General features: G+C 35.3%; 1 protein-coding gene across 2 annotated transcripts in view; it reads left to right on the forward strand.

The window, feature by feature from the left end:
* Positions 1–21,858, forward strand: part of LOC100367066 (uncharacterized) — a 114,892-nt gene extending 93,034 nt beyond the window's left edge. The window contains exons 15-23 of one of the 2 annotated variants that reach the window (XM_085508655.1): positions 3,674–3,772; positions 10,656–10,790; positions 11,586–11,690; positions 11,775–11,891; positions 12,032–12,292; positions 14,407–14,518; positions 15,942–16,105; positions 19,015–19,203; positions 19,557–21,858. In XM_085508655.1, coding sequence (XP_085364781.1) covers positions 3,674–3,772; positions 10,656–10,790; positions 11,586–11,690; positions 11,775–11,891; positions 12,032–12,292; positions 14,407–14,518; positions 15,942–16,105; positions 19,015–19,203; positions 19,557–20,819 — 2,445 coding nt within the window. In that variant the 3' untranslated portion in view covers positions 20,820–21,858. The remainder of the gene's footprint in view (positions 1–3,673; positions 3,773–10,655; positions 10,791–11,585; positions 11,691–11,774; positions 11,892–12,031; positions 12,293–14,406; positions 14,519–15,941; positions 16,106–19,014; positions 19,204–19,556) is intronic. The other variant, XM_085508656.1, reaches the window with a different exon arrangement.
* Positions 21,859–23,699: the final 1,841 nt, after the last annotated feature.

A 23,699-nucleotide genomic window follows, 5' to 3' on the forward strand; every position in this document is an offset into this window, starting at 1 on the left:
CAAATTTAAAGTGACAAATACAAACAATTGAAAAACAAAACTTCTGTGCCTATTTAGATTTGCAGACTTCGTCTGCCGAAGGCATCTAGATTTGCTTTGGTCCGTTCGTTCGTCTGTCTGTTACCGCTCCAATTTTTCACGAGAACTGGCATAACGTATTGCGCATGTGCCAGTCTAACTGCTGGGGAAATCGCCGTTGTTTTCGTCTGAGGATATTGTATTCCGGGACTGTATCTTTCTGTGCACAAGGGTTATATAGATTAAATTCTATCTCGTCAGTTTCAAAGGTAAGAAACTGTGCTTATGGTATTTATGAACTTTGATTTATCCTTTTGTGTCCTGAATTTGCTGAGAAACTAGCCATCGCGCAGTGCTGGTCACACTTTACCAGAACTGGTTATGAAACGTGTAAATCAAAAGTTTGTCTCGTCATTTAAGAGGCTTGGGAATTACGTTTGGGATATAAAATACTGGAATAATAAAAACGTAAAAGTTTAGAACACGTTGTCTCGTGATTTGCGAGTATATATTATTGTGAATCTGTTGTGCACGATTGCTATTTCCAGTGTTCATTGGCACTTGCTAGCAGATTGAAAGGAAGTGTGAAACTTGGTTTTGTGACAACATATTAGACTAGAATTATCGAGAAAAAACAAGTCAAGTTTGGCCAACCGTGACTGCTTGAAAGCAATGATGAAATTGAGAAGGACTGTAATTCAATATCGATGATTCTTAAATTACCTTTGAAGTAAATATGATACCCGAGTGCCGAAGAAATTACTACATCAGGTCCTACCGGGACCTACCAGGACCTACAAGGACCTATTTGTGTTGAAGTTTATCAGTAAATCGAACCTCTGTCAACAGAGACATATTTTGGCTTGATTCGGATTAGCCATGTATGTAAGGGTGTCTCTAGAGGGTAGTTGCGCATGCAAAAGGTGAGGCGCATTTTTGTCCATATGCAAATCAGACTTACGCGTGGTATTTATTTTGCGTAAAAATACATCTTTACTGCAACTTATCGGTCCACTTGGACTTTTCAAATACTTCAGGAAACAACAGAACATGTTTTTATTCAATTTCAAGCTCAAACAATGACGAAACATATCGTTTGAGTCTTGAACGGATTTAGTGTGGGCCGAAAAAAAAACGGAATCCTATGATGCTTTTGGCTTTAAGAGATTTATATTTTCCTATGGGGGAAGCGATTTTTTTTCAATACGTCTCCCCTACTATATACATTCCATGATAATTACCATATGTTTGTTTCATTCCGACCACAAACTGGAATACTTTTTTTCTGACAATACTATCGACCACCCAATCTGCGTTGCTTCGCTTTGTTTCTCGGGAGTCGCCCTAGTTATTTTCTGAAGACGCCGTTCTTTCACACCTATAGTTGAGGAGTATAGTTGTGATTCGGCTTGTGAATGAAAACCAATGGATTGTGATTACAATCCCAAGCGAAAATCTGATGTTGATTTGTTTTTAAATACATGTTTTTGCCTTTTAAAAACACATAGAACTCATCTCACCACGATACAGTGCTAGTAGTACATTTCAGTGGATCTGAACTGTATTTAAATGCCACGCGTAAGTCTGATTTACGCGTACAATCCATTTGTTCTCAAATTTAAATACCACGCGTAAGTCTGATTTGCATATGGACAAAAATGCGCCTCACCTTTTGCACGCGCAACTACCCTCTAGAGGCACCCTTACATACCTTGATTAGCATACTAATTGCGGTAGCCATCTTGCCCTATTTATAGTATCTGTTCCCCTTTAAGGGAGCAGTGAAACAAGATTAGGGAGGGATCAAATTCATGTAATCCTCAATTTTGATGATGTTAACTTAATAGTCATAACTTTTTTTCAAAACTCCAGATATTGTTTTATATACTAGTAATTGTAAACAGTTAACAATATTAACTACAGTAATATATTTTTGCAATATGTCCCATTTTATTTGTTTCACTGTATACAGTAAATCTTTATTTAAAAATACAACTACAATATGTTAATTAGTATGCAAATTAATATGCAAATAAGACGCCAACCTGAGACAACTTTCTGGAATGAACACTGCAATTTGACATACACTTAGGTTACATGATCACTACCTCTGCTGATTAGTTTGTTATGCAATTCTATCTGCTTTTATATTAAATGTAGTCATTTTTCGTATTTTTCTCAATAGTATTTTTTTATTTCTTTAGATATCTTGGCATCCATTTAGTTCAGCTTTAGTGAAATTTTCTGTATATCATATATAGCGAAAATAAATTCCAAGCAAAAATAAAGTATTCTACAGTAATATATTTTTTGCAATATGTCCCATTTTATTTATCTAAATTTGTTTCACTGTATACAGTTAATCTTTATTTAAAAATACAACTACAATATGTTAATTAGTATGCAAATTAATATGCAAATAAGACGCCAACCTGAGACAACTTTCTGGAATGAACACTGCAATTTGACATACACTTAGGTTACATGATCACTACCTCTGCTGATTAGTTTTTTATGCAATTCTATCTGCATTTATATTAAATGTAGTAATTTTTTGTTTTTTTCTCAATAGTATTTTTTTATTTCTTTAGATATCTTGGCATCCATTTAGTTCAGCTTTAGTGAAATTTTCTGCATATCCCTGGTCAGATTTTAATGACATTGAAAACACAAGTACTCTGGCTTTTTGCACATTCTTAATATTTTTTTTGCAGAATCTCGTGAATATTAATTTGACAACTTTGTGGAGTGGTAACAGACTGATGAATTAGTCATCCTAGACTAGACATGTTTAAAATAGCGCAGAATGAACTGCAATTTCTTTCTGGCTGGTATAAATATATTAAGTAATATTTTTTCGTACTCAAACATCTTTTTTGATTAAAATTACCAGCTAATGGGAGCACATATGCTACAACCTCTGCTTACTTTGGACTAAATGGTTTTTTTGCAGGTGCAGAGCCAGAATTTTTTTCTCAGAAAGCAAAGCCACTGGAACTGCATGTATTACAAAAACATACTATTTGCTGCGTGTCTGACAATTGTATACAGTTTCGCAGGTCCTCTTTTTTTTACTTTGAAAAGTGTTGTCAACCAAAGCATAAATACGTGTTTCTCTGTACATAAAAATTCACACGATTTGTTAATATTAATGTATGATAATAAAAACTTGATAATTAATATTTTTCAGGATTCTTGCACTTTATTTGAATCATTGTCATATGAGAAGTACTCTTGTCCTTATTAGATATATTGAAACTAATTCAGGGCCACAAACTAGTTTATCCAAACAGACACAACACTCTCTTTTACATATTTGCAGATCTGATTTGTATACTTCCTTGTCATTTTACCTGTTGTACTGGTTTGTCGCTATCTGGTTTTTTTGCTGAGAATAATGCTGACCCGGATGGAGAGTGCTATAAACTTGAAAATGCCAATTTATGTCCATGCAACTTTCAAATGACAACAAGCGAAGGCAGTGTCATTCATGACTTGTTTATCTCCATTTTTCCTCAACTAGGCATTCTGTTAATTATGGTTTTGAGCAAAGCCTTGAGTATTTTGTAAATATTTCATAAATATACATAATCACCAAATAATAAGTTCAACCAAACTCACAGTTTGTAACGCCATATGGTATATTATGTTACAGGGCGGTGACACACCGCTGATGGATGCATGCTGTATGAATAAATTGGACATAGCTACACTGTTATTATCTAAATCAGCAGATGTAAATCACTATAATATGGTTTGTTTATATTACTTTTACGTCATCAATCACATATTCTATTTATTAGGGGCGGAGCACATTATAACTCTAAGCAGGGGGTATGAAATTTAGTGGAAAATAAATCTGGTTGGTTCCATCAAATCCACATTGATAACAAAATGTTACGGACATCAAATTAAACGTTTGGCTTAAGCCAATGACCCATTCTGTTCACACAATCAGAGTTGCGCAGAAGCAACAGTGTCAATCAGAGTTTGATGAATGGACACAGACGTGATGGATTTCAGCTCCATGGTTTACTTGAGCTTAAATTTGACCAGCTGGAATATTTGCTGGCTCAAGCTAGACCGAACAAGCCCATCTGAACACAACTATTGACACCTTGTGATACATACAAACATGTCCAGTTACATACATTACTAATTACAAGGCTATTCATTGTTGTACTGAGAAAGTCAAAGCAGACACTTGGTTAATATTTCCTTGTAATTGTCATTTATCAACACATTATCCTAGACAAGCATTATTCAATATTCACTCAAATGCAAACTACTGTCAACTTTACTACTCATTGTAATAACACATTGTTAAAACATTTTTTATATTAGATGACATTGTGATGTTCCTTTCTGATAGAAAGTGTCATTCAGGCACACAACAATGTCTTTGGAAAAACTGGAACTAAACTTTGTTGCACCACACAAATAATGATGCAATTCAAGTTCAAGAATTGTCTTCAATTTCCAAAAAATATTAACTCACTGTAACTATGATTTTACCAGTACAGCTTACATCATTCTGTCAATGAGGACGCAGACCATAACAGGCTAACATTCAATATGAACATTTGTTTTCATTAGTCCCCGTTTGGACGAAGTCTGAAAACGGGGACTTATAATTCTGTCTCCGTCCATGCGTCCGCCCGTCCGGAGTCGTATCTCAGAATCCCTTGGACCGATTCCGTTCATTCTGTGCATGTGCCTAGTACTTTATGTGGGACATATGCACATGCAGTGGTTTAGCGATTTAATTCAAAATGGCCGACTGGCAGCCATCTTGTTTTTTGAAAATATTGTATTTTGGACATGCTTTGTCAGTTTTCATTCAAACTTGGTACATAGATTATACATGTTAGGATACATGTCCATGATGATTTATTTCACAATTGGATCAAAGATAGCCGACTGGCAGCCATCTTGTTTTTTGAAAATATTGTATTTTGGACATGCTTTGTCAGTTTTTATTCAAATTTAGTACATAGATCATATGAGTCCATGAGTTCCTGAGTCTGTCTGTCCGTCTTTCGGTCCGTCCGTGTGTCCGTCTGTCTGTGCGTCAGTCTGTTCAGAGTCATATTTCAGAATCCTGTGGACTGATTCCGTTCATTCTCTGCATGTGCCTAGTACCTTATGTGGGACATATGCACATGCAGTGGTTTAGCGTTTCGATTCAAATTGGCCGACTGGCAGCCATCTTGTTTTTTGAAAATGTTGTATTTTGGACATGCTTTGTCAGTTGTCATTCAAACTTGGTACATAGATTATACATGTCCATGACGATTTATTTTGCAATTGGATCAAAGATGGTCGACTGGCAGGCATCTTGTTTTTTTTATGCAGTATCTTGGACGTGCTCTGTCAGTTTTCACTCAAATTTGGCACATACATCTACTTTATACATGTTAGAATGCATGTCTATGACAATTTGTTTCAAAATCTGGTCAAGGATGGCCGATGGACAGCCATCTGACTTTTTGACCTTACTACTATATTTCCACAATTTATGTACCATTTTCAAATGTATTTGGCACATACATCATACATATCAGTGTGTTTCATAATCAGATCAAAGATGGCCGAATAACGACTGTTTATATTTTTGGCCATATTACTCAGTGTTCTCCCCAGGCCTTTCAAGCACCGCGGGCCTGCGTCGCTTGCACAAATAGCCGCGTCGCTTTCGTTTCGCCCGCGATTCTTGAAACCCTGTCCGCGATGCTTAAGTTGTTGTATTGTTTACAAGTGTCAGCCACGTCTTGCACATCTTTAAAACAATAACATGTATTGATCGAAGGGTAATCCTGCCTTTGTTAGCCTTACAAAAACAGTGATAAAACGGAAGTCTACAGGAAGTCTGTCAAGGGGATCGGGGCCTGCAAAGTAATAATTTGTCCATTGCGTCGGGAAGATCTATCCCGATTTGCTGCACTGCGGTAAATTGCGGTTTTTACTACTCCATCGCCGATGACAAAATTACCAAGAATTAGAAAAAACAAGTGAAATTAAGTCACATTGGAAAAAAATCGTAAATAAATGGAAGCAAAAATTATTCAACTGCAGACGAGAAGGCCGAAGAAAAAACGAACCCTGACCTCTAGAAATACCTCATGCATCGAGTGCCTCATTACCGAGGAACGCCACTGAAGCGACGTAACGCATGGTGACATCGAGACCAATGCATGCTGGGTTACAAGGGGGGATTCCGATCGAGGTAACAAAGATGACGGCGCTGAGTGCATGTTTTTCCGCGATGTTTAAAAACAACATCTCGTTGGCGATTTTGATGTAATTTCTAAGATAATCGTCAATGAATCATTTTAATTAACAAAACATTCTAAATTTGTGTATTTTTAAACCAAAAAGTCAGGGACAGATGATCGCAACAGCAGCAGAGAATACCCGTGGTGATCGTAGTGTTATGCATAAGGTATAGAGATGAATGGAAAATCGCTGACATGAGTTTTGAAATGCTGTTGTAGAAAATAAATTTCATTATTAGTCCCCGTTCGGACACAGTCCGAAAACGGGGTCTTATGTTTTGCCCTGTGTGCGTCCGTCCGTCCGTGCGTCCGTGCGTCCGTGATCACCTGTATCTCGAACATGCATGGACCGATTAAGTTCAAACTTCACTCATACATCACACATTATATGGGACATATGCACATGCATTTTTTTCATGATCCGATTAACGATAGCCGAATAGCGGCCATTTTAAGGCCGAAAATGCATCAAAATCGCACATTTTCACCATTCCGGACCCGGATCTCAGTTATGCATGGACGGATTTTGTTCAAATTTGGTACATACATTAAACATAATAGGACCTTGATGCACGTCATTTTTTTTTTTGGATCGGGTTCGAAATGGCCGACTGGCGGCCATTTTGTTTTAAAGAATTCAGTTCTGGATCCGTATCTGAGACATGCTTGGATTGATAGAGTTCAAACTTCACACACACAAGGTACATCATGTCACAAATATGTATGTGCATTTGTTTCATGATCTCATTAACGATAGCCAAATGGCGGCCACTTTAAGGCCGAAAATGCATTGAAATCGCACATTTTCACCATTCCGGACCCGGATCTCAGTTATGCATGGACGGATTTCATTCAAATTTGGTACATACATTAAACATAATAGGACCTTGATGCACGTCATTTTTTTTTTCGGATCAAGTTCGAAATAGCCGACTGGCGGCCATTTTGTTTTAAAGAATTCAGTTCTGGATCCGTATCCGAGACATGTCTGGATTGATCAAGTTCAAACTTCACACACACAAGGTACATCATGTCACAAATATGTATGTGCATTTGTTTCATGATCTCATTAACGATAGCCAAATGGGGGCCGCTTTAAGGCCGGAAATGCATTGAAATCGCACATTTTCACCATTCCGGACCCAGATCTCAGTTATGCATGGACGGATTTCATTCAAATTTGGTACATACATTAAACATAATAGGACCTTGATGCACGTCATTTTTTTTTCGGATCAAGTTCGAAATAGCCGACTGGCGGCCATTTTGTTTTAAAGAATTCAGTTCTGGATCCGTATCCGAGACATGTCTGGATTGATCAAGTTCAAACTTCTCACACACAAGGTACATCATGTCACAAATATGTATGTGCATTTGTTTCATGATCTCATTAACGATAGCCAAATGGGGGCCGCTTTAAGGCCGGAAATGCATTGAAATCGCACATTTTCACCATTCCGGACCCAGATCTCAGTTATGCATGGACGGATTTCATTCAAATTTGGTACATACATTAAACATAATAGGACCTTGATGCACGTCATTTTTTTTTCGGATCAAGTTCGAAATAGCCGACTGGCGGCCATTTTGTTTTAAAGAATTCAGTTCTGGATCCGTATCCGAGACATGTCTGGATTGATCAAGTTCAAACTTCACACACACAAGGTACATCATGTCACAAATATGTATGTGCATTTGTTTCATGATCTCATTAACGATAGCCAAATGGGGGCTGCTTTAAGGCCAAAAATGCATTGAAATCGCACATTTTCACTATTCCGGACCCGTATCTCAGTTATGCATGGATGGATTTTGTTCAAATTTGGTACATACATTAAACATAATAGGACCTTGATGCACGTCTTTTTTTTCGGATCAAGTTCGAAATGGCCGACTGGCGGCCATTTTGTTAAAGAATTCAGTTCTGGATCCGTATCCAAGATATGTCTGGATTGATCAAGTTCAAACTTCACACACACATGGTACATCATGTCACAAATATATATGTGCATTTGTTTCATGATCTGCTTAACAATAGCGGAATGATGGCCATTTTAAGGCCGAAAATGCATCAAAATCACGTATTTTCACAATTCCAGAACCGGATCTCAGTCATGCATGGATGGATTTTGTTCAGATTTAGCACAATGTGTTGTACATATGCAGGTGCATTTCGGTCATGATCTGCTTTGAATGTACATGTCACTCAAATATGAACGGAACGGGGACGTGTCATTGACAATGACTTGTTAGTCCCCGTTCGGACGCAGTCCGAAAACGGGGACTTATGTTTTGCCCTGTGTGCGTCCGTGCGTCCGTGATCACCTGTATCTCGAACATGCATGGACCGATTAAGTTCAAACTTCACTCATACATCACACATTATATGGGACATATGCACATGCATTTTTTTCATGATCCGATTAACGATAGCCGAATAGCGGCCATTTTAAGGCCGAAAATGCATCAAAATCGCACATTTTCACCATTCCGGACCCGGATCTCAGTTATGCATGGACGGATTTTGTTCAAATTTGGTACATACATTAAACATAATAGGACCTTGATGCACGTCATTTTTTTTTTTGGATCGGGTTCGAAATGGCCGACTGGCGGCCATTTTGTTTTAAAGAATTCAGTTCTGGATCCGTATCTGAGACATGCTTGGATTGATCGAGTTCAAACTTCACACACACAAGGTACATCATGTCACAAATATGTATGTGCATTTGTTTCATGATCTCATTAACGATAGCCAAATGGCGGCCGCTTTAAGGCCGAAAATGCATTGAAATCGCACATTTTCACCATTCCGGACCCGGATCTCAGTTATGCATGGACGGATTTCATTCAAATTTGGTACATACATTAAACATAATAGGACCTTGATGCACGTCATTTTTTTTTTCGGATCAAGTTCGAAATAGCCGACTGGCGGCCATTTTGTTTTAAAGAATTCAGTTCTGGATCCGTATCCGAGACATGTTTGGATTGATCAAGTTCAAACTTCACACACAGAAGGTACATCATGTCACAAATATGTATGTGCATTTGTTTCATGATCTCATTAACGATAGCCAAATGGGGGCCGCTTTAAGGCCGAAAATGCATTGAAATCGCACATTTTCACCATTCCGGACCCGTATCTCAGTTATGCATCGATGGATTTTGTTCAAATTTGGTACATACATTAAACATAATAGGACCTTGATGCACGTCTTTTTTTTTTTCGGATCAAGTTCGAAATGGCCGACTGGCGGCCATTTTGTTAAAGAATTCAGTTCTGGATTCGTATCCAAGACATGTCTGGATTGATCAAGTTCAAACTTCACACACACATGGTACATCATGTCACAAATAGATATGTGCATTTGTTTCATGATCTGCTTAACAATAGCGGAATGATGGCCATTTTAAGGCCGAAAATGCATCAAAATCACGTATTTTCACAATTCCAGAACCGGATCTCAGTCATGCATCGATGGATTTTGTTCAGATTTAGCACAATGTGTTGTACATATGCAGGTGCATTTCGGTCATGATCTGCTTTGAATGTATATGTCACTCAAATATGAACGGAACGGGGACGTGTCATTGACAATGACTTGTTGATTTATTAATTTCTAAGTCACATTCCGATAACCCGCAATCTGGCAGACTTTACAAATTTAACCAAAAAATGTTTTTCCCCACGTCATATGAACTGACAGTGACATGGGCATTAAAACTGAATGTACTTGTTGTACACAAAATAATGATGAACCAGTTACCTCCATGGATAACAATATAATCATAACAATACATTTTTTGCTATTCTATTTCAAACTTTTGACTTGATGCACACACAAAATACAATGAAGTGATATAAAATGAAATAAAATATATGAGCTATAAAAAATATCTCTTCTTTATTGTACTTAATGTATCACAATGTTTGTTGGATAAACAAATTATTATGCAAATAAATTATGCAAATTAGATGCATTGTTATGCAAATCACCTGCGACGCTTGGCATGGAGTCTGGGGAGAACACTGTTACTACTACATGGAACACGTGTTTTGATGTAAATAAACAATGTGTTGTATACGCCACTTGGAACTCAAGTTTCAAGGACACGCTCGCGACAACCCCTCCGCTTTAATATGAGAAGACTTTCATATGAGAAGAGAACTTTCAAAAATTTAACGGGGACTGTGTCAATTTTAATGATTTGTTCACTTGGATTGTTGTTTTTTCTACTCATTCCCACAACTGTTTTAACAACTCCTGATATTGATATAACTATATAAACAATGATTCTTCAAACTTGTACTTTGTTCAGTAATTTTTGTTTTCCATCAACCTGTATATTATATTGCAGAAACATAAGAACGCACTGTTTAAAATGATTGATGAGGCCAGCTGGTGTGTCAAGACATCACAAGATAAAGCCAATGCATTGAATATCATGAAGATTTTATTAGAGAAAAACATTGATATGATGTCACCAAATAAGGTTTGTAATTTACATTTGGTGATATATATGATTGATTTATAAATAACATAAAATTGTTCTTAAATGGGTTAACACAGTAATTGTAACTTTACACAACTTGTTTCACATTTTCACATCAGACTTGTTACAGAAGCTTCATTGAAGAAATTGAAGTATTGGTATTCATACTTTGCATGTGCAGGTGTCATGGCGGTCCCTCCCATGATGCACCTTGGTCGTTTGAGTTGTATCATGACATGGGCAATGTGGTACCTGAGTGTGAGTGGTCACTACGGCAACCCTGGTACTGTGGCAAGGACACTGTGGCACCCGAGCACGGTTGTGCATGCTGCAGTGACAGCCTCCTTGTGTTAGTCCCCGTCGGACCTAGTCCAAAACGAAGACTTATTTTGTTTTTTACGAGTATTCTGTTCATTTTACAGAGATGATTGTACAGATTTGGGTTAAATTTTGTACAAAGGCAAGATATAATGGGTTAAATATGTTTTCAGTTGTTTTTCATTTTCATCGAAATTTAGCCGAATGGTGGCCATTATCGTCAAAAACAAATAAAATGGTTGGTCATCAACCATTTCTTAGACATGCCTTGACTGATTCTATTCAAACTTGGCATTGACATCAGTCATAGTGGGTTACTGATGCACGTCATTGTTTTTCCGTGATTCGATTCAAAATGGCAGACTGGTGGCCATTTTGTTTTTTACGAGTGTTCTGCTCATTTTACAGAGATGATTGTACAGATTTGGGTTAATCTGGGTTAGTTTATATAGTTACAATTTTGTTTTTAATTATCAGGATGAGACTGCAATCGAGTATGTGAGGTCTAAAATTGGTACAGGAAGTGATCTTCAGAACAAATTTTATGAAGAAGCTGAGATATTGTTGACAAAAGTGAAAAAGGTATTACTCTGGTTGCAGACAAAACATAGTATCGAACAATCACAATGTTATTCTGAAGTTAAATTTAAATAAAATATATTTTAGGAACGTGACTATAAAATACTACAGAAGGAGCAAGGAATCCCGATTGAAACAACAAAATTACTGTTTTGTGGAGATGGAGGTTCAGGGAAAACAACTCTGAAGAAGTCTTTACTCAAAGTGAGTATTGTTATAATAGTATATTTTGTTTTACAATGGTCATCTATCAGTAGTACTTGACATATAGTTCACCAATATTTCATCGAAATTGTAAAAATGTATGGTAGATATATTTCATGGATATTTATCATATATTTCAGACATCCAAATCTAAAGCTGGTCCTGCTCCAGGCAAAGATAATTATGTTCTGACCCCAGGCATAGACATATCTAAAGAAAAAGTGCCAGGTGTTGGTAAAATGGTTATGTTAGATATGGCAGGACAAGAGAGTTATTTTTCCAGTCACGCCATGTTTCTATATGCCGGTTTGGCTACTATAATTGTGATGTACCAGGTGTGTGACTTTATAAACGGGAAGATAATCAGACCGTTGGATATTATGGAGAGAGAAAAGACTCGGGTAAGAGATAATTTCAATATGTTATCAGCTGTGTCATCAAGTTCAAGTCTGCTTGGTAACGCTAACAATAATGACAAGTATATGATGATTATCTGACTAGACTTGTTTATGGGAAATTTTGATCCGATTCTAGCAATATTGTATATAGCACTATACCTACAGGAAACCAAAAATATACTGGTCACATCTTGATATGCAGTAATAACATTCTGTTTAGAATTTGTTCACTTTCTTGATAGATTTATTTACAAAATGATTTTGATCAGAATCTCTGGCATTACCAAATGTCTTATCTGACTCTTGCTCCATAAAAGTGCAAATTTAAAAACCAACAGTCTGAATTAAATACATAGCTGATAGAATATCAGTTGAATTATCTTGAAAAAAGTGTCAAGGGTTGCTTATAATTTAACTGTCCATGACCATATATCAAATTAAATATCAAAATCAAGGTCTAGGTTTGGTTGAATATTTATAGCATCGAAATTCATACTGAATTCAATGACAACACGAGTAAAAATGAATAACCATATCTGAAAATAAAACGAAAATATTAATATGAATTTAAAAGATAATAAGTAAACAAAATACAATCTAGAATATTCAGTTTAGTATCTATTGCTGAACAGAATTAGAATATTAGTTTTGACAACATAGTTTGGAGAGTTATGGTGATTGAATTTTACTCTGTGTCTGCATTTGTGCTGTTACAAAAGTTTTCCATAGGACTCCTATGGGAAAAATGTCTATAGAATTCCTATAATATTCATTCAAAAACATTTTCCTATTGGACTTCTGTTCGTATAGAATTTTGCGTTGAAATACTATAGGAATCTTTCAAGAATTTGTACTGTAGGAATCCTATAGGATTTTGCATCAAAATATTACAGGAATCTTACAGGAATTTATTCTATAGGAATCCTATAGGATGTTGGGTCAAAATATTACCGGTTTATTTTTTCCTTTAGCCTTTTTGGGGGGAGAAGGAATCCATCAATCATTTAAATACCATTATAAACTAGTGATACAATACAAAAGTACTTTATTGCTCAAAAAATGTACCAGACATAATTGAAATGAGAAAAATATAAAAAACAACTCATAACTATTACCATGAATATATGAGTATTGCACATTATTACTTGAAATACAATGAAAGAAGTTGACAATTGGAAAAAATTAATCCCCTACTACCAAATTGCTTCTATAGTCTTCAAAATATATGATTTGTTTATAAAAATTATTCAGGTAATATTATAAACTCTACCAGTAATAAAAAACTTTTCAGTCAATCAAAAAATGTACACTGAAATAAAACAAAAGTTTCCTGCCTTGGTATACATGTACAGCATCAACCAATTGAATATAAACTTTCTGAAGATTTGATACAGAATTAAGGAACACAAATTACGGTACCAGTCCAAAGGATAGAAAATCATGGTTCTAACAAAAAATGTATCATTTAATTTTTAAAATACATTTTTGAAGTTTTAATAATTCACTTAAAACTATAGACTTTCTCATATAGGTAGGAGCACAATTTAATGTCATAGATTTATATAGACTTTTAGAAAGTTGATTGAAAAGAAAGTTAACATTTTATTGTTTTCTGATATCTCAAAAATTCAAATTTAAATTAATAAATCTGATTAGAAACCACAGATGTGCAATCTATTTGTCTGAGTATTATAAATATTAATGCTGTCGATCACACTGTTTTTATGTTGAGCATGTCAAATAGCAGGCCATTATTAGTTGCTGAACATCTTATTGCGCTAGTCTCAAATTTTGAATTATTTTAAATATGCCTCCAATAGCAGCACATAGGATTTTTTGCAAAATGCATGTCCACTAATGCATGCAACGCCACGCCTAAATCGCATAAATTCCAATAATAAGTTCCAAATAATCATGATTTCCTATTTGTTTTGATACTCAGACTAGTTCACTTGAAAATATTAGCTTATGATGTCACTCATATCAACCTGCTTTACAAAGAGTGATATCATGTAATAACCTCATCATTAAAAATGTGTATTTGGAACCATTAGCGGTTTAGATTGACAACTTAGTTTATCATCAGTAATTGAATTGATATATGTGATACATTTTAGATTACTAAATGGTTTCAAATGTTAAAAGTCAGAAACCCTGGAGTTAAGCTGACGGTAATCTTAGTAGGAAGCAGAGCTGATTGGGCTAAAAAATTTAATTATTATTCTGAAGGTAAGCTTACCATTATTTTGTTATAATATGAATATTATAATAAATACTAATAATATTTATATTAATAGTCCCAGAAATTTAGTTCAGCATTCATCAAGTGTGTTTATGTATTCTAAACACGATTAACATACATTGTATCACTTTTTGTTGGTGACACAGTTGAGGTATGTACATTGTATGTGTGTTGAAATGGGCATAGTGCGAGTAGTTAGTGCGAGTAGCACTGATCCGAAAATATACTAGATCTAGGGGTAAAAGAGTGTACATAATTGAAAGCATACATCATTTTTTTGCAATTCACTTTGTTATTTGTTGTAATGGATTTTGGAAACATTAGGAAATCGCCATGTTTTCAAAAACGCGATCAACCAGGGAATTATATTTAGATTTATTGACAGTGAAATTGTAGATTGACCTTCGAAATTTTCACAAATTGTGAACAGAGACAATTGTGGTTTCAATAATGGCGTATGTAAACTTGTATGTAAGCTGTGGATTTCAGTGTTGATTTTAAAAAAAATCGCTGGCATGCACCATAGATCTTTGAAAATGAGATTATGCCATGTTACAATGCTGTAACTGACAAAAACCTTCAAACTAAATATAAAATGTGTATCATCTAAGTCCCGTGTCCCTGTAAACTTCGGTGGATTTTGTTTGTGCGGAGGCCTGTGTATGAGCATGTTGCTCAGTATAACCGCCATGAACTGGACACAGAAAATGAAATGATGTTTGGTTGTCACACATTGACCTTTTCGGGCACAAGTCAACCAATGGTAGATGTGGATTCATGCAACCCTACTGTTACATTGTAAAAACATGAGGGGGAGAGATTTGACATAGCATAATATAGTCAAACTTTCTCACAAGGACGTTTCACTTGGTGAATTATTTGAGGAAAAATGTTGTGACAAGATGTAATTCACAGCGTTCCGCAGAGCCATTGTATTCATAGTTCTAACACAGTCCCTCAATCCTGACAACCCAGAACGTGGCATGCAGTCTGCAGACAGCGGTACGTTTCACTGGCAAACTGTTTGTAGAACTACTAACAGAGCTAATACATAACCTGTTACGCATCATATATATTTGCCATCCTTGTATCATTGAACTAAAGTGCCACAGCGATGACCAGTAATATATGGCCTGTTCGATACGGTAAACAATAAGCAAACTTTTCATTCCCCAGTCACAACGAAATTGTAACATTACTGACTGGCGACATAAATGCTACTACAGATGCGTAGCAATAGTAAAGATAATATATTTGTTTTGTGAAATTTTCCTTCCATAGTAAAACACCGTTAGAAAGCCACACAACAAAAGATCAAGTGGAGTTCATCGCCTGCTACGTGAATTCACTTTTCGATAAGATGAGATGATGATGTAACTAATTCAATACATGGTCAATTATTTATTTCAGCTTTCAAAATGGCTAAAACATTGAAAGAAGGATTGGAGAAGATATTTAGTCAATATATTCATATCTTAGATGAACTATTGATTCTCAATGTACACGATTATGCTAGTTCTGGTATGAAAACCTTGCGGCGAATTCTGAAAACACGAAGAGAATACGTGATTCAGGTAAATATGTATTTTTGCAAGTTTTTGCCGTGTGTATTTGTATATGTATGTATGTGTGTGTGTGTGTGTGTGTGTGTTTTGATGACCGATCTACCAAGTCATGACCCACACTTTTTTATAATTTATATTAATAGTTAATTGAATTTAAGTCAAGTTGAGCTACTTTAGGGTTAGTAAAGCGGGAAAGCAAGGTACAATTTATATTAATATTAATCCTAGTAGCTTTGCAGTGTTATAAATTCCCACAAATAAGGTGGTAGACGCCAGGGCTACCAACTCTTAAAAGTTAGTGGCCCTGATGAAAAGTAGGTGGACCAACTTGCCAGTGCTGTTAAAATCAGCAAAAGCAGTGTGCAATTAATATATGCATTTAAATAAATGCAACACTGTGAATAATGATGTGTTTTTATGACACCAATACATGTGACAGAACACATATATAGTAATACCATGGAACTACAAGGGTCGTGTGTAATTCACACTAATTAAAAATCTATGTTACCAGGTATGTTTATGGAAAGAAATACAAGTCACATATTTTGTTTTCATATTTTTTACTTTCAATTTTTTTTTTTTTTTTTACATCTAGAAAGTAAAATCTCTAGAATGTGTATTTGTATCGCTATGGCTTATGTTCAAATACATTACATAAAATCTCTGGAAAAAGTGAAAAAATCTGATGAGTGCCTGCTGAGTAATAAATTAAATTAAATCAATGTCAATTTTTCATGCTAGTTTTATATGGACCTTCAAATGTTTGACAGTCTGAAATAAAGATGATAATATGAACCCCACACCCTCCCTGTGGCTTTCGTTGCGTATGGAAGTTATTTTCACGAGTGATGTGGTGTATCCTGCGTCCATACTTTCACGAGCGAGTGAAGCGGTACTCCACTGACGGGATGACTTTTGTCGACAGCGGTCGTCGCTGAGCTGAACGCTACAACTTTGTGCATGATGCTGCTTGCTGGTCGTGGATTGACTAAGTCTTGGTTACCGGTTAAAATGTTGCTCATTTGGCGTTGGTAATCTTTATTTGGAACTGAGTAACGCCGCAATGTCGCCTGCAGAAACCTCCTGGTATCTCGATGTTGATGATTGCGGCTCCATAGTAATCGCTGATTTTACGGCGGGTGGATCTTCTGAGAGCCCTTCAAGGTTTATAAAACTCAGTTTCTAGGTGGTCAACATACATTAAGGTTTCCCAATCATAGTATTCCATGAGATGTACACCTAACGTACATGCCAAAAATGTTGCTGAACGATTTGAACCGGACACAAATAGCAGACGAAAATGTGTTCACAAAATAAAAATAATTCGGTAACCAATGGAAATACCATGTTCATTTGCATATCGACCGTGAAAATACCGAAAACATTATTGCATGGATGATATGCAAATTAGTTGTTGTCGAAATAAGTGACTGCCAAAAAGTACCATTACTGTTGTTCAAATTTTATTTCACTCGGCAAGTATAATCATGTACCCCAAGAGAAAAATATCGTACTTCTTATATTGTTTATTTCTGCTATGTTTCGAAAAACGGTACTCCTGAAGGGACTACTTTGTTTGCTCTCAGGCTCATTTGCATATGAGGTGTGGAAATAACGATTTTGATTTCAGGGATGAATCAAAGTAAACTGCAGTACATATGTTATAATAATAATAACTACAATGAAACTTAGTACAATGCACAGACCTGATAAGTCTTGGGTTAATAACCATGAATATTTATTGCCTAATTTGCATAATCAGTAAATATTTGGCCTTTTTTCTGATTTTTTTTGTGTACAAATCATTACATTTCAATGAAACTTGGTACATAGATACACTGACCTTTTAGTTCTACATTAAGACTGTGCATAATAATTACCTGATTTGCATAACATATTTAGTGGGTTTTTCAGCTTTTCCATCAATATCTAAAATACTTAATATCTTATTTCAATGAATCTTAGTACTCTAAGACATTTCAACGATCTAATGTAATCCAATGTTTCGGGTTTATATACATCGATAATAATTACCTAATTTGAATAATACTTAGCCAAATTTATGCATTTTCATCATGTACTATGCAACAGATTTCAATGAAAATTGGTACATAGATGCCCTGGGATATTGCGTAGACCTGATTATTTTGGTTGAAATCCTGTGCATATTAATGACCCAATCTGCATATCTCAACAGATTTTAATGAAACATGGTAGGTACATATATGCTCTGGGATAACGCACAAACGTCATTAGTTTTTGGTTGAGATCAATGTGATATGACTAATATTTCATGTCACTATATATGGTCATGTGACCTCAATAATATACATAATTGTAATATCTTGTGTACTGTTGCAGATAGGGAAATGCAGCTGGTGCTATAATTTTGTTTATGACAAGATATGACCAAAATATCAAGTCATCATATATAATTAAATATTATAATTGCTAAACCATAGCTACTTCGAACCACCCTGATCATTGCTTGTAATAGGAGTAGGAGTTCTTTCTAAGCTTCTAAGCTTTTTTAATCTTAATATGAGCGCTATAATGCGAATATATTTTTAATGTAAAATATATGTGAATGTATTCCTCCCACTAATGAATGTATGCAGAACGATGTTGGTTCGTTCATTAAGTTATTTTGGTGGGGTTGTGTGTAGCAAGGAGCTCCATGTGTGTAGTTATCTGACTTGTCAGTGAATGACTTGTTTGTTCATGGTATTATAATGCTTGACATTGCAACTGAAATGGGCATAATCCTGTTGGGTTTATACTATATTTATGACATATCACAGGAATAACCTTGTATGTAGAGGGCAAACACGTGTGCAAGTATTGCTCAATGGCTACCGGTACGTCATATATGGTTTCCTAGTCTATTAGCCAAGTATCATTTAATGTTTTTGTAGATATCAGAGCCAATGCCAGCGATATGTGCAAAGATACTTCGTAGAAAGAAAAAATGGATTAAGAAACGTAAATTTTTTCCTGTTATGTATTGGAACGATTATGTGACCAATGTTAGACTAGACATCGATTCATCAGTTGAAGAAGTTTTCCTGAGTAAGGCATCTGAGTATCTTTATGACAACGGAGATGTAAGTGGACACTAATAAGTATAAAATGTTACTATGATGCATATTTTCAAAGTCTACAGTTTTACCTTCAATAATGTCATCATCAAATATTCAAAATTCATACAGTGCCTTGATTTGCCAATAGTTATATCTCATAACAGAAACACACATATACCTGTGTGAATAATGCTATACTGTGGTAATTTCATTGGAAAAAAATTCTTTACATGTTCTGTAAATAATATATATATTGAAATAAACTGATGACATAAATAATATGTATTGTACACATGTAAAAATTACTGATGCATTGAGGCAACATATTAATTATCCAATTTATTTTGACGTCATTGTGTTATTTTTGTATGTTTCAGATTCTGTATATCAGAATGTCTGATATGGAAGCTGTGATAATACTTGTTCCTCAGTGGTTTTGTGATAGAATAATCGGACCACTTATGGCTACTGACCTGTTTGTCCAGTACGCGAAGATATTAAAGAAGCAGACGATATACACATTTGAAGACATCCAAGAAGTGCTTGTGAAGGAAGCAGATATGGGCTTGCTGATACCCCTGCTGACCCACTTTGATATAATTGTTCCATTGAGTGCAAATGATTATGGTGGTGGCCATCAAGGGAAGTATATTATTCCAAATTTACTTTCAACAGATATGCCAAAAGATAAGTGGAAAGCAGAACCCCAAATGCGTCTTTATTTTGGTAAAGAATTCCTGTGCAAGGCAGAAGCTGATATGTTTTCTCCCAATTTCTTTCCTCGACTGCAAGCACGTCTTCACGATCTTTACACAAAATTGCAGCGGCCACCAAGTGGTATATGGAAAAACGGTATCAAGCTCTGTGAGGATGTTGAAGCCCTGGTCTTTCTTTCAGAAGACAAACGTGATGTTGGTGTCGCCGTTCGATGTGAAGGAAGAAACCAATTTGAAGAGTGTCATTCGTTAAAGCAAAAGGTAGCTGTTGTTATGCGTCAGGTGTTACATGAAACAAGCCCTGGTGCAGATGTGGAGTTTCATGTCACTAGCAGATTTTCCTTGCGAAACCACCATGACCTCAATGAAGTCAGATCATATCCGATAGAGCAAATACTTCAAGCAGAAAAAATGAAAGTCACAGTCTATGATGAAGTGATTGGAATAGCAGAGGAGGTTACAGATTTACTGGTTCCAGGATTTGACCTGACAGTTCTAAAAGAAAATGGTATCAAGTCTGATGTAAAGTGGATGGAGCACAAAACAAGACAAGAAGTGGCGATTCTATTGGAAAAAGAAAGAGATGACACTAAAGACCACCGACTGCTGTCTCGGTATATGGGGATATCTCGTGCTGAACATGAAGCAATAGCTGCACGTGCTTCCAATGCAGGTCTTTATGTTACTGATTTACTCCTTGACAAGTGGTCTGAAAACTGGGTAACAACTGTTAGAAGAGATGGAGCATCCGCAAAGTCAACAGATGGGAAGGTGTATCATGAAAGCAGCATCGAAAATCTGTTGGAAATCAACAAGTTGTACCTAGAAAACTACTTTGTGACACGTGCGATTGAAGATATGCTTAAATACCCAGATGGAAAACCTCAACAAGCTAAAGTGGAAGACGAAGAAGAGGATGAATGAGAATAACTACCTTGACAAAATTGTATTTTATTATCATTTGCATGGTCATGCAATGCACGATGACAGTACAATCAATGTTCATTTAACCTCTTGATATTTGAATTATTAACGCAAATTCACTGACAAAATTTTCATGAGATATTAGTTTGATTGCAAAACTATTTTTGATGATGCCAGTCTATACGAGTGTTGGAGTTATGGTATTTCAGTAGCATAGCTCATGTCAACGTGTTATTCAAGGGTTTGACTAGAAAGCAAGGTGCACCATACTGTATACTCTGGATATGGATTTTACTGTGTACCAAATCTACATATCAATGACGTATAGGATTGTTTTAAATATGTTAGTTCTCTTTATTGCATTTTTGATTGATTTTAAATATTCTTGAGATACACTTTTCTGGTATCCACTATGATATAGTAACATTACTCATTTATATTCGTTTTTATAATTAGAATTATATTTTATAGTAAGGATTTACTTTCTGTCTGTAATTTTCAAACATTGTTTATCAAATGAATCATTCTCTGGGCGCTAATTAATGAGTCTTATATCAAAGCATACCTTTTTACTTTTGTGTGACATTAGTTAAAATTAGCTGTACCTTAGTTGAAACATTTTGTTTTGAATTAATTTCTACTGTTTAAGTATATATAAATGTTATAATATGCAAGAATATCTATACTATGTTGATTACATAGTCTTACTGTTACACAGCATTGTTACTTTGATGAATTGAGAAAACAATAAATATCATTTAATATACATTACAATATTCACCAGCAATAGCAGCATACAATGTATTTAACATGAACATTCATTTATTGGTTTTCAATAATGGAATTAAATTCATATCTGTATGACATAGATATGAACAACAGTTTCAATTCAACTTTGTAGTTTCAAATTTATCCGATGTTTATTAATAAATAAATCAGTAATTGAATTGAATGTAATTTAGTGTGTATGTTTTAGTGCATTGATATCCCCTATAGGCAAAATGTATTAAAAAAAACTGATTTATTGCAAAATTTCAAATCGTGACTTTGTTATATATATTATTGAGTTAGTATTAGTTTGTGTTAACACTGCTTTATAGTGGAACAGTTTAACTTAAACTAACAATCTGAGACTTCCCCACAAATTTCTGCATATCGTTCAGTTAATTAAATAAAATGAACTGCAAAGGTGTGGTGACTAACATTTAAATTTACTTGTAGAAGCTGTGGGTACACACAAAAGCGCTAACCATCACCAATGAGAAAGATAACATATATTTTCTTTTGTGAGGTTATATTGATATGGGAGCAGTCCGTTGTGGAGGGGATATTTGGAGATTGTTAAAAAATGTGGGTTTGTAATTGAGAGAATGTGTTCCACCAATTACAAAAATCTACGTTTCTGTGCCAAGCACAAGAAGTAGTCTGTGTTTTCCTATTTACTATTCGATGGAACATATAGTCTGGTAGTTCAACTTCTCACCATTCATTCTCAAAGGTCGTTGTCGGTTAGAAGTGAGATTGTTTACTAAATCATGATAAAAATTCTCACCTCTACCGACAACAAAGAAATCACTGACTATGCAAAATACATTTTTAACTGCTTTAACCGCAGAGATATTACACTGAAAAAACCACCAGCTGCCCCAAAATAATCACTCAATTTTACATTTCTTGTATTTTTTCTTTTACTTTTGTTCTATTTTACTTATTGATGTAATTTTCTAATTGTTTACTCTATTTTGTTACTTTTTTAGCTAGCTGTTGTTTATTGAAACAACATTCTTTATTGTATTATTTTCAAGATCCCAATAAGGATACGAAATCAATAAAGTTATTACTTACTTACTAATGTCAGATATAGGAATAAACTTGGGCAGAAATGGTTCTTCACTGTCGAGCCATGGCAGAAATGTTCCATGTTTCGTTGCGATTCGGCATGGAAATGTGCATATTTTGGCATGTTGTTTGCTCGCGACTTCTACATGTAACTGGAATACAAACATCCACAACACGCTGACCAGTCTGTTTACTTCTTTCTTGTTAAAAATATTCAATTTGCGGACAGTCTACTGTGTTATAAAATAATAAAATGACTTCCCACTGGCCATTATTATGTGAAAACAATTCCCCGAACAGCAATGTTCCTGTGCAACTATTTTGCCCACTATTGTGTACATCCCTGCCATTGCCTTATTTAAAAATAAACATCAACGTGTGATAATGACGTTATAACACCTTTAAATCTGATAAGTGGAATTATAAGACGCTATAATGGGTAGTGCGTCATACTTAATTTCCTAAATAATCAGAAATGCCAAAGAAAAATTATCTCCACAGGGCATTAACTCCAGTCAACTAAGCAGTTATTACACCCACACATTAACTCCACATAGAGTAGTAACTCCAGTCAACTAAGCAGCTATTACACACCCATTAACTCCACATAGAGTAGTAACTCCAGTCAACTAAGCAGCTATTACACACCCATTAACTCTACATAGAGTAGTAACTCCAGTCAACTAAGCAGCTATTACACACACATTAACTCCACATAGAGTAGTAACTCCAGTCAACTAAGCAGCTATTACACACACATTAACTCCACATAGAGTAGTAACTCCAGTAGACTAAGCACCTATTACACACACATTAACTCCACATAGAGTAGTAACTCCAGTCAACTAAGCAGCTATTACACACACATTAACTCCACATAGAGTAGTAACTCCAGTCAACTAAGCAGCTATTACACACCCATTAACTCCACATAGAGTAGTAACTCCAGTCAACTAAGCAGCTATTACACACCATTAACTCTACATAGAGTAGTAACTCCAGTCAACTAAGCAGCTATTAAACACACATTATTCCTACACA

This window comes from Saccoglossus kowalevskii, chromosome 15, assembly GCF_978046115.1.
Source record: "Saccoglossus kowalevskii chromosome 15, keSacKowa6.1, whole genome shotgun sequence".
NCBI classification, from domain to species: Eukaryota; Metazoa; Hemichordata; class Enteropneusta; family Harrimaniidae; genus Saccoglossus; species Saccoglossus kowalevskii.